The sequence below is a fragment of the Podarcis vaucheri genome, assembly GCF_965113315.1.
Source record: "Podarcis vaucheri genome assembly, chromosome: 4".
NCBI lineage: Eukaryota > Metazoa > Chordata > Lepidosauria > Squamata > Lacertidae > Podarcis > Podarcis vaucheri.
Window position 1 is genome coordinate 248,793 of NC_138762.1, and position 19,556 is coordinate 268,348.

At 53.6% G+C, this 19,556-nt stretch overlaps 1 protein-coding gene across 1 annotated transcript; it reads right to left on the minus strand.

The window, feature by feature from the left end:
• Positions 1–4,619: 4,619 nt before the first annotated feature.
• Positions 4,620–18,520, minus strand: LCMT2 (leucine carboxyl methyltransferase 2). The gene is made up of 13 exons (XM_082220195.1): positions 18,394–18,520; positions 15,492–15,573; positions 15,210–15,393; positions 14,495–14,651; positions 11,579–11,768; positions 11,344–11,451; positions 10,312–10,402; positions 9,189–9,437; positions 8,843–9,073; positions 8,298–8,404; positions 7,159–7,346; positions 6,251–6,386; positions 4,620–5,327 (listed from the first exon to the last, which is right to left on the minus strand). The coding sequence occupies exons 1-13, from the start codon at positions 18,465–18,467 to the stop codon at positions 5,160–5,162; spliced, it is 1,965 nt and encodes a 654-aa protein (XP_082076321.1). The 5' UTR covers positions 18,468–18,520; the 3' UTR covers positions 4,620–5,159.
• Positions 18,521–19,556: the final 1,036 nt, after the last annotated feature.

The window sequence follows — 19,556 nt, forward strand, 5'->3', positions numbered from 1 at the left end:
ATGGGGTGCTAAATGTTTAGGTTTAGTAAATATTAGGATTTAATTAGAACTTGTATGTGATAACCGGGATATAAGTCAATCTTAAAGTGTATTTGAAGGGGTTAAGGTTAGGGTTAGGTTAATTAGTGTTTATGTGGAAAGACTGTGTGTCAGACCTTGAGAATCTAAGATCCATGTGTATTGGAATGTGTGGACTTACTTCTGAGCGTCAACAATTAGTATGTGAATAGTTACTTAATCTCCTAATGTCCTAAGTGTGTAACAGGCTTTAATCCTAGCCAATCAACAACCCCTGGGACCATTAGTACTTCAAAGCATCGAAAGAACTGACCATTAGAATGCAAACAAATAAAGGAGGCTTAGTTTTCAGAAACGGCAGATGGTACCAGGAATTCAAAATGAGTTTATTGAGTCGATAGTATTGGAAAAATTAAAGTAGCAAAATAGTTTTCTATCCTCTTTGACTGCACCCCAGGAAGTGCTCAAATGAAGCAGATGAGTCAAGCTGTAAGGTTTGTAGACCTCTCAGATGGACTTTGTCAAATTGAGGAAAGTTCTCTGATTTTATTAACACAAATGAAAAAACAGGAAAAGGACTTTCAAATTATATTTTATTAAAATTGCAGGTTGATGGTCTGAAAATCAATTACTGCCATGGCGAAACATATGATAATGGCAGCAACAGGGCTGGAAAATATAGCAGTGTGCAGGCAAGATTGTCTGGGGTTAATGATTTGGCAAGATACGTACGCTGTGCTGCCCCCAGTTTTAATTACAGCACTGCAAGTGTTTCACTGATGATCATAACCTTTTTTGGAACTGTACAACTCTTCAATTTTTTCAGTGGTTCAGCAGGAAGATGGCAAGTTTTAATGGACAAACTTTCAGTTACTTTAAATGTCACAGTGATATGAGGTGGTTATCCAAACAATTTGCCTTTAAAAATAAATAAATTCTGTTTCTTCAATACTGAATGACATATCTTATAAATTGGAACAGCTTTTGGAGCACAAGCTTTCATCAGACACATAAACTTATTTGATCAGACAAATAGTTTTCTCTGCCTTCTTGAAATATGGGAAAGGATATTGAGTTGCATCTACAAGGTAAACCAGTCTCTTCAAAGCAATAGTTTTTTTCTTTATGTAGCAAACGAAACGATAAAAGGTTTTGTGGGATCATTGCAGAAAACGTGAAACAAGGGAATAGAACCAGGTACAAAGTTTGTCCAGGAAAAATCCACAGAAATGGGAGTAGAGGGCAACTTCCTTGACACTGAGGCTGAAGAATGTTAAAAGGTTTCATGAAAGTGACTTAGCGAAGGCCTTTATCTTTCTACTGAACAGAGGTTTAAAAGAGAAATAAATACATTGTCTCTTCATGCTTCAGAGCCAGCTGAATCATCCATCTGTGTTGTCAACATAATAATCATAATAGCTTAACCGCCACACAGCCCTATATGCTTGGGGGGCACTCCTGGATCCAACATGGTCACTGGAGACGCAGGTGGCCTTGGGTGACTAGCTGTGCCCATTTCCAGCTCCAGCTAGTTCTCCTGCCACAGTCCTGACATGGCCATGGTACTCTATGCTCTGGATCACTAATAATGAACCACTGCCTTGGATTCCTTGGATGGTGACCTCTTGTGGTTCTCAGCAGAGCTTCCTCTTCAGTCTCCAAGGATCCTCTGAATCTCTGAGGGGTTGTGCGAGGCTGCTCTGCCACCCAGCTCGTCGGACTAAGTCCGCGGGTCCCTGCGGAGCAAAATGAGCTCAGCCGGAGACAGGAGCAAACTGCAGAAGATCCAAGTTTATTGCGCAAAAGGTTCAAGGCGAGATTGAACAGCGAGAAAGGGGTGACATGAACTTCTGAAACTTCCCTCCATGTTCCAGAATACAGTGCAAAATACATCCCAGTTACATCATGAATACATTAAGAAGAGGTTGGGTTACACAGGTTACATCATGAATATATTAAGAAGAGGTTGGGTTAGACAGGATTAACATATGGAGGAGGGAGGGGGGAATATGCAGAGCTGGAGATATGCGCAGATAAGCACATCCTGAGTACCGGTGATGAGAAGACAATGGTCCATGTATGCATAGTCTGCCACCTGGCATTGCCCAGTGGAAAGGCTTGGCAGAGTGATTTGACAGGATTAGGGTCTTGACACCTTGCTTGAGGGATTATGGAGGACGGGGAGGTGTCATGGAGTCCTAGAGAAATTGAGCAAATTGGCACGTTGATTTTCTATGAATTTTATAGATTTTAGTCCCTTTTGACATTGACAATTGGAAATAAATGGATATATTGTAGCAAAGAAGGAGGTGAAGACATGCCCCCCCCTTCCGTATCAGGTTGCATGTCTGAACAGGCACAAGCATGTCAGCCAGGAGTCTGGATCACACCCGTCTGGTTGATGGGCAGGTGATGGTGGGAAAAGCTTTACTTCTAACTGAAAGACAACAGAGTTCACAGGCCAGAGTGCAGCCTTCTGTTCTCACAGGGCCAGCTGGTGCCTCTCCTGTCTTGCCCCACAGCAGGCCAAGAGCCACAGTCTCATCCCATAGCTCTCTCCTCCGACATGAATTGGCCTAATCCTCTTTTAAAGCCATCTAGGTTGATGGCCATCACTGCAGGAGATTCTGGGTATAACTCTCCACAGCACGAAGAAGCACTTTCTTTTCTCTGCCCTCCGTTTTCCAACAGCCTTTCTTTCTTTATTGCATAGGTCATGTTTTCATTTATATTTTTTGCGTATATTCTATGTCCATCTGTTTCCATCTGGCTACAACCTTTGTTAACAAATGTGACTTAATCATCCATCTAAATGGGATTTATCTGCATGCCCTTTTCCCCTTGACCGAAATACCCCCTCCCCAAAGGGGCAAGCAGCGTCTTGATCCAAAGGAAGGCTAAAGTTGCAGACCTCCTGCAAACTCGCCCTCTCCCTGCTTTTGCAGAAAGGAAGCGGGCAGGAACCTGTTTCGTGAGGTGAATGCACCCCAATGCATCCTCCAGACTCACCAGATCCCAGGAGGTGCCATCAGTGGATCATTTGCAGAGCAGGGAGACAAAAGTCACCCCCTCTTTGCTGGAAGGGACTGGGGCGGAGGATTTTTTTTGCTGTGGAGGACCTTACCCCCTCGCCTTTATTTCCTGTTCTCTCTAGGAATACAACTCAGTCCATCTTAACCCTTGGCAAGCCAGGAGCACCGAGATCATATTTCTCTTGCCGTTTTCCCTCTGGAAAGCAGGAGCCCAGAAGGAACCACGTGCAATGCACACACTCAGAGAGACCCTCTTGGCTAGCTGCCTGAGCAAGGCTCTGCAAGGAACAGGAAACCTCATCCTAGTATGGTAGAGTTGGAAGTGACCCCAAGGGTCATCTAGCCCAACCCCCTGCAATGCCAGAACCTCAACTAGAGCATCCCTGGCCATCTGGCCATCCAAACTCTGCTTAAAAATCGCTAAGGAAAGAGAGTCCACTACCTTCCCAGGGAGTCCGTTCCACTGTTGAACAGCTTTGTCAGAAAGTTCTTCCTGGTGTTTACTAAGAATCTCATTTCTTGTAATTTGAAGCACACGCTCATCTCCTCATCAACACAAAGAAGCCCTTTTCCTTTCTGATATTTCATATTTGTCAGAGTTGAAAATCTCTGTTACAACAATATGTCATAGAGAACTGTAGAAGAACAGGCAATGCTCTTGAAGAGAGGCATGGATACACTTTCTGGTTGGTTGGTTGGTTGGTTGTGTGTGTGTAGACAGAAATATACTATACTACACTATACTATACTACACTACACTACACTACACTACACTACACTACACTATACTGAAATGTTTAAATGTTTCTTAGTTGTCCTTGCATCTTCCTGCCACAGCTTGCTATTCTCTCCTGGCACATCCTTTGAGAATCGCTGGACTAACAGCTTGAAAGGGATGCCCCATCTGTGTGCATAGCCAGCTTCCTTTAATGCAAGAGTAAACGGTCTAAAATCTCTGCACTTTCTCAAGGTTTAAGGACCAATACCATGGTAAATTTCAATCACACTTGATTCATACTTCAGTTCCTTTGCATTTCGCAACACACAGTAAGCTAGACCCTTAATTCTGTATTTTTCAAATGTTATTATAAGGTTCTTAGGGATTTCTTCTCCCCCTCTTGGTCCTTGAAGGTGGTGAATGTTTTACAGTGAGCAGGAGGGAGCAAGGCCTGTTCTGGATATATCCTTTTTGAGGGGAGGCAACCAATTCTGCACACAGTATTCCAAGTGCAGCCACACTATAGATTAGTATGCATTGCAAAACAGACAGCTTTACTTTCAGTCCCTTTCCTAAGGATCCCAATGCATGGATAAGAGTGACAGAATCCCAATGCAGGGGAGCCAAATGACAGCTGCGTGTATCCTGCTAAATGAAAGGTATGAAAAACCAGGAGAGGCAAGTCACTTCTCTCTCTCTCTCTCCCTCCCACCCCTATCTCACTGCATTTTGTTAAGAAAACACAATGCCCAGGTTTTCTTAAGTTTTTAAAAACTACACTTTCGCATGAATGTCAGCATCACCCATGATTTTAGCATACAACTGAGTACTAGATTTGGGCTAAGAATGAGTCAGAGTTTATTATTTCTTTATTAAATTCCTATACCACGCATCATCCAAAGCTCACAGAGTTGTTTACAGTATAAAAATGCACAACATAACAACAAACAGAACAGTACCCACCCCCACCCCCGTTTAAAAGGCCTTAGAGGAATGTTTTTACCTGGCACCTAAAGCTGTGTAGGGAAGGCGTCAAGCGAGCCTCCCTGGGGAGAGCAGATTTTATTTATTCTTTGGCCTTCCTTCATCAATTCTTCCCCAATCTAAGAAGCCCCTTTCCTATGGTTGGGAACATAGGACAGCTGCCCCAAACCCCCACTGGCCCTGCTTCCTTCCCTCCCACCATCATTTGACCTCTGAGCAAATAACACCTCCTGGCCGAGAGGCTCATCCACTTCCCTGGGGCAGAAGGAGCCAACAGCCCCATACCACACGCAGAGGGTGGGTGGGCATTGCCCTGCCCCCCCCCCCACACTTCACCCTCACCAAGCCAGGGCAGGGCAACCTCTTCCCCTTCTGTGGACCACATCCTCTCAGGCCCACTCAGGGCTTCACGGCTCACTCCAAATACTACCCAGGGCCAGGCGGACAGGATGGCAGTTCAGATGTGTCCCAAAGGAGAAGCAGTTGCCGCCACCGCCAAGAAGCAGCAGCTCCTCTTCATCTGGCAGGAAGACGCTGCTGTGGTTGTGCAACATCAGAGGCCACGCCAGAGATGCCTGGTAGAGAAGAGGGGCGAGGATGGCATCAGGAGTCAGGCTGGCAAAGGGGGCCAGAGGTGGCAGCCAACAGATGCACACAGGGGCTCCTCCTGCCTCCTTCGCCAGAGATTGTGGGGAGGCGGGTGGCAGCCCCTGCTTTGCTGGTGGGGGGAGAGGAAGAGAGAAGCCAAAAGCAAGGACACAACTCTTCCCTCCCTCAATGGCCCTTGCCTAGATGACGCCAGGCACATCCCCACCTCTCGTCTTAGTTTCCTTGTGTCCATCAGCACGTGGCTGCCAACACCCCCCCCTCTTTTGGAATCAGAGACTTGGAAGGGACCCAAAGGGTCACCCGGTCCACCCCCTGCCATGCCTCCCCTCCTTAAAGCCCTCCTGCTCTGCCCTGGATTCAGCACAAACTCCTTGTCCTCCTCTTCACGCCCCACTGTGGCTTTGCCCCAGCTTCTCTCTCCACTCATAGATTTTGGTACATCTCTGCCAGTGACCTTTGCTCCTGTGCTGCCAACCCCTCAGCCCTCCTGCTCCCCAGAAGGCTCCACCCCGTTCTCCCTGCCGGTCTCCTGTGCTTGGAACTGCCTTCCAGGGATGCCCGCATGAGGCTCCCTCTCATTCCTCCGCAAAAGCCCACGGATCCCACCAAGTCTTTGGCACAGCCTCCCATTTCTCCAGCCCTCCAATAGCTCAGCCTAAGCACCTTCAGCTGAAACAGGATCCTGGCTTGCCTGTTCACCTGCACTTCCCGTTCCAATCCTGCAGCCTGGAAAAGGCAGTGCCTACAGCAATGAGCTAGACGGACCAATAGTGTGACTCTCGGTAAGGCATAAGGGTGGGATCCTGCTACAAGGTATGCTTAGGGCAAGCAGGTAAGTGAACCTGGAGGCAGCTATAGAAAAGGCATATCTCCCACACCAGCAACTCACCGTGTCAATGCAATACTCTGCCGTGAGTCCCGTTGCCAGATCTATCACAGTGACGCCAGGCACAGCCGGGGCATGGAACCAGACGCCGCCCACCAGCAACAGCCGCCCCCGATGCACATGGGCTGTGTGCGAGTACCTGGACGGAGGGAAGGGAGGGGGCAGCAGCGGCAGCCCTCGCTTGAGCGGAGAAAACAGTGCCATGCCACCTCCATCTTCCTAGAGCCCAAAGCCCCCCACACTCCAACCAGCAGCAACCGGGGTGCAAGTGGGTCGCTCCCTCCAAGGATTTCTCTGCACAGACCCCACTGCTCCTTCAGCCGCCTGAACTAGGACATCCAGGCTGGCCTGCTCTTTTGGTCTGAGAAGCAGCCCAAGAGCCTTTGCAGCCAATCCTGAACAGGCAGGATTTCAAGGCTAGATTTCGATGGCAGCCTCTGGAGCCCGACTTGAGCGTCCTTCCACGTGCATTTTGATTTTATAAAATAACTTTGATTTCACTGATAGCTACAAGTCTGTGCCTTGCAATTCTCAAGTAACGACATCTGCTGCCAGCGCCACTTTGCTCCATCTGACCAATCACGGCACCCTGGTAACAGGAGTTCCCTTTTGCTAGACTCAGTCAACTCAGTGGGACGTACTTCTGAGCCCAGGTGGCTCAAAATGCCAGATGGGGGCAAAGTCTGTTGGAGGTTTGGGGGCCTTTGGGGCCAGGGCAGAGCAGGAGACCTGACCAGAAGCCTCTGCGGGGAGGGCTGTGCCACAACCTCACAGCACCCCAGCTTGGTTCTGGCCTTTGGGTATTTGCCTGAGAAGGGGCCAAGCCCACCGCCCACCCATGGGACCTGCAGCTGCCCCCTGCCCAATGCAGAGATGCTCCAGGGAGGGAGGGAGGGAGGGAGGGAGCTTACCTGGGAGTGACTGGCGGGTGGGTCTCCACTGAGTGCCACTGAAAGCCTTGCCCAGCTGGCCTCAGAAAGAGGATGGTGCCCAGAGGCTGCTCTGCTGCGTCCAGGCCCCCCGCAATGAGCACCCCACCTGCCCAGCCACAGGCGCTGTGGGAGTGGCGGCCAGCTGGGACAGGTCCATCCACAGGGATCTAAGGCCAAGGGGCAGAAGGGAAGGAGTGAGCCGGCAGACCCTTTCCCCAAAGGACAGGGACTCATGAGTATATGCTTCTCCCCCCACACACACCAAGCAAGCCCCCTGCACATCCCACCCCCAGAAGCAGAGCATGAAAAGGCTGTTCTGGTGCAGCAGCCAAGAGCCACCAGGGAGCAGGTGCCAAGAGAAGAGGGCTTTCCCAAAATCTCCGACTTCAGCCGTATTCCATAAAGGCATGAGTTGCTTTGTCAACACTCGCACCTCCTGCTCACAAGACTCCCTCATTTCTGTGTAAGTCCTTTGCAAGCTGCAGATCTTGCCCAGTAAGCCTTCTGAGATGGAGCAGACTGCATCCTTCAGGTCAGCGGGTGGCAGGCGTGGAAGGGGCAGCCTGTTTCCCCATCTGGTTGGGGACATGTGTAAAGAGAAGGGGCTGCTGGACTGGGAGCCAAAGGGGGACACATGGGGAGAGGCCTTCTCAGTGGCAAAAGAGGAGGCACAGGCCCCCAAAAGAGGGGGTCCCAGACTCTCCAGTTTCCAGCCAAGGTTGTGTTTGGATAGTTAGAGGGTCAGACTAGAAGGCTGAGGGAAGCCCAGTCAGCTATGGCTCCTGCTGAGTGACCTCAGGCCAGCCACCCTTTGTCACCCTAGCCTGCCTCACAGAGTCATGTGCACTCCCCAAAACACCTGGAAAGGCACGATAAAAATGAAGCCAGGAAGGAAACTTTGAAGGTTGCTGGCATGGAAAGCATCACAGCACCCAAACCTCTTCCGGTTCTGATTTGCAAACAATTATGGGAAGGAGACTGAGGTTTGGGAAAGTCTCTTTTCTCTAACTCCACCCACGGGACCATCACCAATGAAGCAGTTGACAGGGTCACTCGAACGGGGACCGATGAACGCAGGCTCCAGCCAGGAGCACAGGAGGGCTCTGCCTGCCTCGTACCTGCTTGCAGGAGATCTCCCCCTCCTCCTCCAGGTGCAGGAAGCACCAATCCGCCAGCACAGCCTGCCTGGAGCAACAGCCCCCATAGACAAACAGGTACGCCTCCCCTGGAAAAGAGCAGGAGGTCAGAGTGGAGTCCTGCCCCCTCCCTGGGATCTCCTAAGGTGCAGGAAAACTAGTAAGGCCCTGCTGGAGGGAGGGAGGCAGGCTGCCCCGAGTTTCCCGTGGGAATCTTAAAGTGCCTCTTCCGAGGACTGCTGGCGCTGCTCCACCAGTGCTTTAGAGGAGGTGCGCCAACTAGCACAACTGGTTCTGGGCTTTAAGACAATTGGCAAGGGGCTGGTAGGAAATCCCACCACAGAACTCCTCCCTTGCCCTTCCTCCCTCAACTGTATCTGGAGCCTCCGGGGAGGAGAGAGCAGAGCAGCAAGGGGCTTCCTGGCAGGTGCCCAGGAGATGGAAAGAGACGCAGCCCCTTTGGGCTACTCTCCCCCCCAGACTGCCTCCGGCCGGCCTGCCAGCCGGCCTGCCTAGCTGCCGCCCACCTTGATGCACCACTTTGGTTGCCGTGTGTCTCCAGCGGGGCAAAGGCAGGTCCTTGACGGGCAGCAGCCGAGTCAGCTCCACACGAAGAGTGCCAGAGGCGGAGGCGCTGGCAGGCTCCAACACCCTCAGGCAACGCACCTCCAGAGCAGGCCTCACCGGGGACCGACGCCCCCCAAACACCACGGCCCAGCCCCCCTGCAGAAGAGTCAAGGAGTGGAAGAGCCGGCCGTCTGCAGAGGAAGAAGAGGCAACTGGGCTCAGATTGCTGTCCCCAAGGGAGGCTGGGCAAGCCACAGAGGAGGCGGCACGCGGCCACAGATGCAGAGAGAGCCTCTGCCAACTCACCCCAGGCTTCTCCTGGCTCGGCCAAGGTCACACTGCTCCCTTGCCAGGCATCCTCCTGCTTGATCAAGGCATGCAGCTCTGTCAGGCGGCAGTGACGTCCCCCGTGGTCCCCAAAACCTCCAGTGGTCAGGATCACGTCGGGGGCAATGATCACAGAGCGGTGGCCAAAGCGCCTCAGCCCAGAGACAGGGGCACAAGCAGATGCAGCGAGAGTCCCAGCAAAACATGGCAGAGATTGAGTCAGGGAGGCTGAAGGGGAGAAACAGGGGCGGGGGGGGGGCAGGAGGTGTCACTGGCAGCAGAGGCACCACAACAGGAGGAAGCCCACAGCACAAGGGCGGCACACTTCTAAGTCACCCCAGCCCAGGCCCACGTGGCCTCACCACCTCCGCAGGAAAGGGCGAATCTGCCCAGGAGGGAATCCCACAGGGCACCAGGCCCCAATGCGCCACCACGGCCGAGTCCCCTGGTTTTTCAGGGCAACTCTCCCGACAGCTCTGAACTTGCTGGCCCTGAACTGTTTGGGCAGCACTCGAGTCTCTCCCTAGGTTGACTGCATGCCCTGAGGGACTCTCACCCTTCTTGCCAGGGTCCAAACAGGCAGCAGCTACCTCTTCAGTTGCAGGCTGGTTGAAGTCAGCCAAGGCCCCAAGACGCTTCTCCTTTGCCTTCCTCCCCAGTTCCATGCTCCTCTCAAGACTGCACTTTCTGAACATCAGCATCCCCCACCCACCCGGCTTCTTCCTCCTGGAGACTGGCATCCAGAGATGCGCCTTGGCCTCCTGGGCTTCTGGCAAGCCCAACACACCTAGGCTGCCTTCACCTGGATGGAAAGTGGCCGGCCGGCCGCAGGACCCAGGGGCCTCGGACCCTGCTAGGCTGCTGCTGCTCCACTCTGAATCAGTTGCCCAGCCCAGCCCCCTCCCAAGAAGCTGAGGAAAGAGGGCGATACCCTGCCAAAACACGGGGGGTGGGGGTGGAGAAGGAGGGCAACACCCCCTCTGTGCACCCGCCTCATGCCCACCCAGCGCCACTGGGCAGGTGCATGGCAGAGGCACGGCTGACATTTTCTGCTCTGCCTCTAGTGGCAAAATGTCCTGGCTCCACCCTGCTGTGTTTTTACCTTCCAGGCCAGGAAACAGAAGATTTGGAGATGGCGCCTCTCCTTTGGAGGCCACAAGGATGAAATAGTGGGAGCACTTCAGGTGCCATTCCTGCACAGAAAGAGCGGAAGAGGAGTCACTTGCCTTGTCCAGCTCTGTTTCCCACTCAAACCTTCCTCTGTGAGTCCACCTGACATTATTGTCCAGCCCGTTCACCAAGCAAACCGTTCGTCCAGTACAAACCGTTCGCCAAGCAAAGTGCCACAAGGATCTCTGTCAAACATTGAGATAATTTAATGAAAAAGCTACCCACTTCCACAGCCCACTCGACATTTGTACAGCACCCTAAAACCCAGCCCCGCTGCAAGGAGCTGCTGGAAAGGCAGAGACCTGCAAGGTCCCAAGTGGGAGGTTCTTCCCAAAGGACTCACCCAGAGCTGCTCCAAGAAGCCTACGCCCCTTTTGCGGAGCAGACACAGCAGCCGCCTTGACCCACTTGGAGCCCTTTGGGCCCAGGAAGTGACCACAACAGAAGTCTCCAGAAAGGACAGGTGGCGGGGGTTGTAGTTTAAAAGGGGGGAGAGGACCCTGCTGAGAGGAGCTGCCAGGGTGGGCATGCTTCCAGTTGTTGAGGGGAGGGGCCTCTGGGGCTGCTTGTTCACTCCTTGGTTTCCCCCAGGCTATGAGAGCAGGCGGCTAGAAGAGATGATCCAGCAGTTTCTCCTTAGGGTTCTGAAGCCCTTGGCCAGCAGCTTCCCAGGTGTTTTTGCCTCTCTGGATCCTGGGGACAGAGAGGCACTTCTAGGCAGATTTCTCCATGCTCTTCTGGAAGTGCTTGGTGGTTCTGGCACCAGCTGGCCATCAGAGGCTCCCTGGGCACCCCCCACCCCTGGAATAAGGCCAGCCAGCCCTGGCAAAGCTCTGGGCAGGCCATTCCTCTTCATGCAGCTCTGAAGACCACCCGCCTGGCCCTTTCCTGGGACTCTCAGGCACCTGCTGAAGCCCAGAGAGAAGCAAGCACCTGGCTCCGGGCCTCTGTCCTGGCCAGTTACCTCAAACTCATCAAAAGGCTCCAGGGCTTGGACCCTCTGCCGTTCCTCTCCAGGGACAACGTGGCTGTAGAACTCATTCATGCTGACGATGCTGCATTCCGCCCAGCCCTGGAAAGAGAGGCAGAGCCCGGAGAGCAGCGCTCAGCCCTGAGCAGCAGCAGCAGCTCCCACCCTCTGCCAAAGACAGGGCCTCCCTCTTTCCTGCCTCCATCTCGCTTGAGTCCCCTGCACTCACCCTCTGAAGGAATCGGGTCCGCTGGGCCTTACAGTCGGGGTACTGGGCCAGGGAACGCAGGTGGGAGTTGAGCCGGCTGAAGTGATTCTGCATGACGCGCCCAAAGGGGTCTTCGGGATGGATCTGTTCATACAGGATGAACCACGCATGCAGGAAGTGTCCGGCAGCCCACCGGACCAGGGCATCTGACCTGGAAGGCACCAAGGGAGGGGAGGGTGAAGTCTAGCAGTGAAGGGCAGCCTAGCCTAGCTCCAGCCTCCGTCTGCTACCAGAGGGGACCCCAAGGTCTGTGTGGACAGTAGGCAGGGCGGGCAGATGAATGCCCTCCTCTCCTAGGGCTGGAAGGGAACACAAGGACATGTCCTACGGTAACAATTAAAATGCACCTTTAAACACATTTTAAGTAAAGTTTAAATAAAGTTAACTTTATTTAAATAAAGTTAATTAAAGCCTAATAAGCAGAAGTGCTAAGGCCAACTTGTGTATTTGGCAACCTAAATTAAGAATTTAAGAATGCAGCGGTATCTCGGGTTACATACGCTTCAGGTTACAGACTCCGCTAACTCATAAGTAGTCCCTCGGGTTAAGAACTTTGCTTCAGGGTGAGAACAGAAATCACGCAGTGGCAGCAGGAGGCCCCATTAGCTAAAGTGGTGCTTCAGATTAAGAACAGTTTCAGGTTGAGAACGGATTAAGCTCTTAACCCGAGGTCCCACTGTAAAAGAAAAGCCAGCTGGATCAGGCCAATGGCCCAATTAGTCCAGCATCCGGTCCTCATTGCAGCCACCTGAACACCCATATGGGAAACCTGGAAGCAGGATTCAAGCACAACAGCAGCACTCTCCCCTCCATGGATATTCCGCCAGGGTGCTATGAGGGAGGGACAAAACCTTCTCTCCACCCACTTTCTCCATGCCAGGCATCATTTTATGAGCAACTATCCGGTTGCCTTTTCCTCGCCTTTTACCAAAAAGTCCCAAATGCTGCAGCCTTTTCTCACAGGGGCATCACTCCTGCTTTATCCTCCTGGCTGCCCCTTTCTATATCTTTTCAGCTTTACAACTTTTTGGGGAGGGGTGACCAGAATTGTACACTGTACAGTTTGATCGCATCTTGCATGGGGTTTCCATTCCAGGGATGCTGCATATATTCCCATCTCCCCCTTGGAACTGCCCCCTTGCAGAGCCCCAGTCAGCGTGTGGACACTGGAATACTCTGGATCAATCTCAGCGGGACATTCAAGATCCCAAAAAATCTCATCAGAGCTTCCCAGAGCACAGTAAGCAAGGCGGAAAGCTCAAAAGGTCCTTCTGCCCCAGGAAAATGCCACGCAAAAAGATCTTTTGAGCTCTCCACCTTCTGTGCATTTGTTTGATTTCAACCAGCCGGCTTTCAACCGATTGTACTGTATTTCACCACAGATTTGAAGAACACTGTTATGATACAGGTACCTTTATTTTGAATTCCTTTCCTAAGAATCCTAATGTCAGAGCTGCTTCAAGATCCTAGCTCACAGAGGATCATGCTAGCCAGCGGTTACTTAGTAAAAGTCTTTATTGAATTACAGTTTCCATTCTCAAGCTGCTGCGTGCAGCTCTACGTCTTATGGGTTAGACCGGCGAAGCTCCGTCTGAGTCTCCGCCCCCTGTACACCAGCTAAGTACCCTAGCCTTACTCCACCTTTTCCGCCTGACCGTTCTTCTCTGGGTCCCTCTGCCCCCCGTGGTCTCTTCCTTTTGGGACGCTTCTGACGCTGACCCCCCGGACCCTTCTGTCTCCTTGCGTCGGGCTTTAGGACCTGGCTCCCTTTCCGGGCTGCTTACTGCTCCACCTTCCTGTGTATTTGAACTTGGCGCGCGCGCCCAACCTTCCACTTGCCGCCTGACCGTTTCCTCGCTCCCCGATGGAGGTGTGGCCACTCCTGACTCATGTCCTCCCTCCTGCTGCGAGCTGCCAGAGCTCGGTACCTGGCGCTCTTCCTCTCCACTACGTTCTGTTGGTGATGCTGGCCCCGATTTCCAACTGCTGCTCTCTGAGCCCCCTCTGGACCCTTTTTCCTGGGGTGTCCCCCTAAGCTCCCCCCTTGCTCTGGCCACTGGCGCTCCTTCCTGTGAATCTTCTGATTCACTGGAAAGACTCGGAGATCTCGGGTCGTCGTCATCACTCATCTTTGCTTCTGCCTCCTCCCCCTCGCTCTCTGTTTCCTCCCTTGCCCTCGCCTCTGCTCCTGAACCCCTGACACCTAAGCATGTAATTTGCTCAGACAGCATAAACATTCACATGCATCACTTCACACTTGATTACCGTATTTTTCGCCCCATAGGGTGCACCTAGTTTTTTTTTGGGGGGGGGATAAAGGAAAAAAAAATATTTCCCCCCCAGGCACAAGGCTGGGGGAATCCCGAGCTTCCCCCGACCCCAGCCCCCAGAACAGGCTGCTATCCACAAGCCTAGGGAACCCGGCGGGAAGTCGCACCGATCTCCCCCTGCTTGCGGAGAGCAGCGTGAAGCCCGGGGCGCACTGTTCAGCTCGCCCCAGGCTTCGGGATGCAGGCAGCTCTCCGCAAGCCGGGGGAGATCGGCGCGACTTCACGCTGGGCTCCCCCGGCTTGCGGAGAGCTGCGCGAAGTCTGGAGAGCGAGAGGGGTTGGTGCGCACCGACCCGTCTCCCTCTTCAGGCTTCAGCGAAAGCCTGCATTCGCCCCATAGGACGCACACACATTTCCCCTTCATTTTTGGAGGGGAAAAAGTGCATCCTATAAGACAAAAAATACGGTACATTGAGTAACATTTGCCAAGCAACGTTCCCTCAAAGCACACATAGCCATTTGCTGTTGTGAATGTTATGTCAGGACAACAGCCTGCTGCCCCTCAGGCAGCTAAGGAGACCCAGGAGGGAAAGCGCATTCCACAAACCTCTCCACCTCCATGTAGGTGAGCACCACTTCAGCCAGGAGCATTGTGGGGACCTTGGGGTCCAGTCCTGCCCTGTGCAAGGCTTCTTCCAGCCTCGGCAGCTCAGAGAGGTCCACTCCCAACAGCCTGTAATCCTCTCCAGAAAAAGCAGTCGCTCCTGGGAAAAGAAGTCACAGAGCTGTCACTCATCACCTCCTGGAGCCCAGACAGAGAGATGCTCCTCACTGCCATCCACAAAGGGACTGTGACCCTTCCTGGTACAAGGGGGGCAGGCAAAAACAGTGCCAGGCTGCCGGGAGATGAGCCTCGCAGGTGAGGAAGGAAAAACAGCTTTGCACACATCAAGCGAACATTAAGCAGGCTGCTCTGCTCTGCTCAGCACACATATCTCTGTTGCCAGAACTGCCACTGAATACCTGCCATCAGGTGCCCAGTACTGGGCTCTCCAAAATGCCAGTAACCACCACATGTTCAGCCCTGACTCTGCTGCCCTGTCTGGATGGTGTGCAACCCTGCTAACAATGTCCCTGCCTGGCTCCAGCATCCACCACCTGCCACCTCCCTGGGCTGTCTGAAGCACATCGCCTGTAGTCAGGGGGCCTCCCTATGTCCCCCTTGGAAAGGTCACAGGACCAACACATATCAGACCCAACAGGGACACACATGGGCTGGCCTCACTGTGTGTAGAGACTGGCAAGATTGCCAACCGCCATACCCAAGGCCTGTGCAGAAGCGTCGTTCCCCACCAGGGTGATCAGTTCCTCCGTTCCTCTGATGAGGGCTGCTTTAGGGCATGCCACATCTGGAAAATCAACTTCAAAGACCACTGTGTGGCACAGAAGCCCCTCGCTCTTGAGGAAGAAGAAGAGGGAGTCAAAGCCTGCGCCCAAGGAGATGATCTGCAGGGAAAGGAGTTTGCAACATCAGCACCCACCACACAGCAAAACCCTCCGCAGCAACAGGGGTGGCGGCTGCTCTCTGCCCACCCCCAGCTTACCTGCCTCAGAGGGCAGCCCTGAGTGCTGAGCAGGAATGCCCGGACACAGTGTTCCACTGCCTGGGCCCGGACATAGTAGCCCCTAGGAGAGAGAACACAGGAAGTAAAGGAGGGCCGCATACAGAAATTTCAAATAGAATCATAGAATCATAGAATCCTAGAGTTGGAAGAGACCACAAGGCCCATCGAGTCCAACCCCCTGCCAAGCAGGAAACACCATCAGAGCACTCCTGACATATGGTTGTCAAGCCTCTGCTTAAAGACCTCCAAAGAAGGAGACCTCCAAAGAAGGAGACTCCAAATAAGGAAGGAACAACCATCCACAAATCCTACACAGCAGCAGCTGCCACATTGGAGATATATGGGCTGTTCACATGATTATGTGAGATTTGCAGGTACATTTCTTTCACCACCGGCGAATACAGCAGTCACTGTTACCCACCCACAAGACATTGACAATTGAGTGGAATGCAAGCCATTTAAGTAAATAAACTAAGTGGCTCCGCCAAGCTAAGCAGTTGGCTCCTTACCTCTCTCGCCCTGACCTAGCCACTGTGATCCACATGAAGGTCACCTCCAGACCTTCAAACTCCAGCGGGTGCAGAATGCCGCGGCGAGACTCCTTATGGGGTCTTTGCTCCCACGTAACATTCATCCAGTACTATACCAGCTGCACTGGCTCCCGGTGGAGCACAGGATCAGGTTTAAGGTGCTAGTTTTAACCTTTAAAGCCCTATACAGCCTAGGACTCTCGTACCTACGGGACCGCCTCTCCTGGTATGTCCCACAGAGAAACTTACGGTCTTCAAATAATAATAATAATAATAATAATAATTTATTATTTGTACCCCGCCCATCTGGCTGGGTTTCCCCAGCCACTCTGGGCGGCTTCCACAGAAACCAAAAAACACTAAAATATCATACATTAAAAGCTTCCCTGAATAGGGCCGCCTTAAGATGTCTTCTGAATGTCAGGTAGTTATCCATCACCTTGACATCCAATGGGAGGGCATTCCACAGGGCGGGCGCCACCACCGAAAAGGCCCTCTGCCTGGTTCCCTGTAGCTTCGCTTCTCGTAATGAGGGAACCGCCAGAAGGCCCTCGGCGCTGGACCTCAGTGTCCGGGCAGAACGATGGGGGTGGAGACGCTCCTTCAGGTATACTGGGCCGAAGCCGTTTAGGGCTTTAAAGGTCAGCACCAGCACTTTGAATTCTGCTCGGAAACGTACTGGGAGCCAATGTAGGTCTTTCAAGACCGGTGTTATGTGGTCTCAGCGGCCGCCCCCAGTCACCAGTCTAGCTGCCGCATTCTGGATTAGCTGTAGTTTCCGAGTCACCTTCAAAGGTAGCCCCACGTAGAGCGCATTGCAGTAGTCCAAGCGGGAGATAACCAGAGCATGCACCACTCTGGCGAGACAGTCCGCGGGCAGGTAGGGTCTCAGCCTGCGTACCAGGTGGAGTTGGTAAACATCTTGAAGGTCCCAGGCCACAGAGAGGTTAGGCTGGCCTCAACTAGAGCCGGGGCTTTTTCGGCTGTGGCTCCGATCTGGTGGAACGCTCTGTCATAAGAGACTAGGGCCCTGCGGGACTTGACATCTTTCCGCAGGGCCTGCAAGACAGAGCTGTTCCACCAGGCCTTTGGCCAGGGCACAGCCTGACTCCATCCTTCGGCAATCTTCGCGGAGCTCTGGCCCAATGGTTGCCATTGGTTTGATTTGAATTAATTTTATCATGAATGATTTTAGAGTGTTGTGTTGTACTGTTTTATTGTTGTTAGCTGCCCTGAGCCCGGCTTCAGCTGGGGAGGGCGGGATATAAATAAAATTTATTATTATTATTTATTATTAGTGCTGGCAGTTTCCTGCCCACATGCCACAGAAGATGCACATGGAGTTCACCTCTAGTTTTATACTTGAGATCCCCTGACAGACTTCAGAAGAGCTCAGCTGGAGGTGGGCTATCATGAAAGAAGTCCTCAGGGCTGTTGCGTATGAACTGTTTGTGGTCATGGACAATGCATGCTATATTTTGTTCCAGAACAGGCACATTTTGGTTTCTCTTCCAGCTGCTTTTCCAGATGGGAAAAGGAAAAGCCATTTCCTGTCTTTTAATGGCACAATATAGACATATGCAAAAAGTAATCAAGAAGAGCTTGGCTTCCAGATCAGGCCAAAGAAGACCCACCCGGCATCCTGTTCCCACGGGATCTAGGAAGCCCACAAGGAGACCCGGAGCAACCCTCTCCTCCTAGCAAATGGCAGAGGCTTTGTGACTGTGGTGTTTCTGTTTCACACAGTCAGCAGGTGGCAAAGTGGGGATCCTTTATCCGTCCCCCATGAGGGCTTTTTAACCCACGGAAAAGGTGGCTGAGGGGCGATGAGAAAGGTGCCTATGCAGAGCTCTTCTCCCTCTCTCACAAAACCGGGTGAGTGGGAGCTGGGAGATGCAGGGCAGAAGGAAGGAAGAACTTCTCACACAGCACCATTCATTCATGCGAGCTGGACCGACAGCAAGAGGTTGGGGCTCAGTATCTTGAGAAGAGTGAAGGGGACGACGGCCTTGCTAGCAAGCTGCTTCAGCAGCTGGTTTCCTGACGGAGCTCCTTCAGCCACCTGCTCACCTCTCCCTCCGGGGGTCAGCCCGCTCTCTGGAGAGGAGCCCCCTTCCTGGAAGGGTTTCAAGCAGATGGCCGACCGTTAGGGGGCTGGACTAGATGACCCTCGGGGTCCCTCCAGCTCGACAGATCCAGGATCCTACCCCAATGCTTCTTGTGAGAAAACGACCCTAAAGTCCTTGGGAGCCGCTTCAAGAGGGAGCTCCCAAGGGCCGGGGGGGGGGGCGCAGGGGCCTCCGCGCGGCCGGGAGAGGCCTGCACTCTGCACGCGCTCCGGGCTCGCTCACCGGTGGATGGCGGGGGCGCGGCGGCCTCCCGCGGGCGCCATCCGGAGCGCGAAGCGGTCGCGCGTGTAGCCCATGGCGGCGGCGGAGCGCTTGCTGGCGGCGCTGCTGCCCCCCGTGGACGCCGCCCGCCCGGGCCGAGGGGCCGCCTCTTGCTCCCGCCGCCGCCGCCGGCCCATGAGCCCCCCTCGGCGCGTCGCCCGGCAACGCTCCCACGTGCCCGGAGCCGGCCAGTCGCCAGCCCCGCCCGCGCCGCGGCTTGGGAGGCGGGACTTCCTGGGGCGGAGCCAGGGGAGGTGGGCTTCCGCGTCTGGCCCCGAAGCCGGGCCTGGGAGGGAGGGGCCCCCTCGGAGGGCGGGGCCAGCGGCTCTTCCGGGGCGGGGGGCGGCTGCAGCAGCAGGGGTTGAACTACAACTCCCATCACCCCTCGCTAGCAAGGCCAGAGCTCAGGGATGATGGGAGTTGTAGTCCTGACGGGACGGCGGCGGGAGTGAGGGCAGGCGCGGCGTTGCGGGTTCCCTTGGCACCTGGGCTGCGGGTGTCTGCAGGGCACTATCCTCTCCCGCAGTGCCCAGAGACTGACAGGGAGGTCCTGCCTCCCGCTGGAAGGAGCGCCGAGAGAAGAACCGCCCTGGTGCGTCTGCAGCAGCACAACCGGAGATGCAACAAAACAGGCCTCTCCTGTCGCAGCCTCTGCAGCCACAGCAGGCACTGCAACTCCAAGGGTTTGACTTCACCCTGAAGGCACACGCCTGCACTCTCTCCTGAGACAGATCATCTCCCTAATGCTCATTAGGACCTATAGGAGGGTGGTTGAACATGCGGCCCTCAAGGCCTTTTTGGGCAGCCCTCAGCAACATTTGACACTGCATGCTGCCTTCCCCAAACCAGGTCAGCGCGGCACTGGGCTTTGGGAATGGGAAAGCATGAGGAGGAGGGCTGTGTGCCAGGTTTTGGCCTTGCTCTCCCCTCTCACATTCAAGGCAGCGTGCAGCACTCTGATCCCATGTCAAAGTGCTCTTGCAGCCCACTGGGTGATCTTCATGAAGCCGCTGGGAGCAGCCATGTGGTATTTTGAGGCAAGGTATTACAGGACTGCTGCTCTTCTTCTCCATGGCACCTGAACCAGGAGAGGCAATGAAAGCTCTGGATCAGTGTCTGAATGC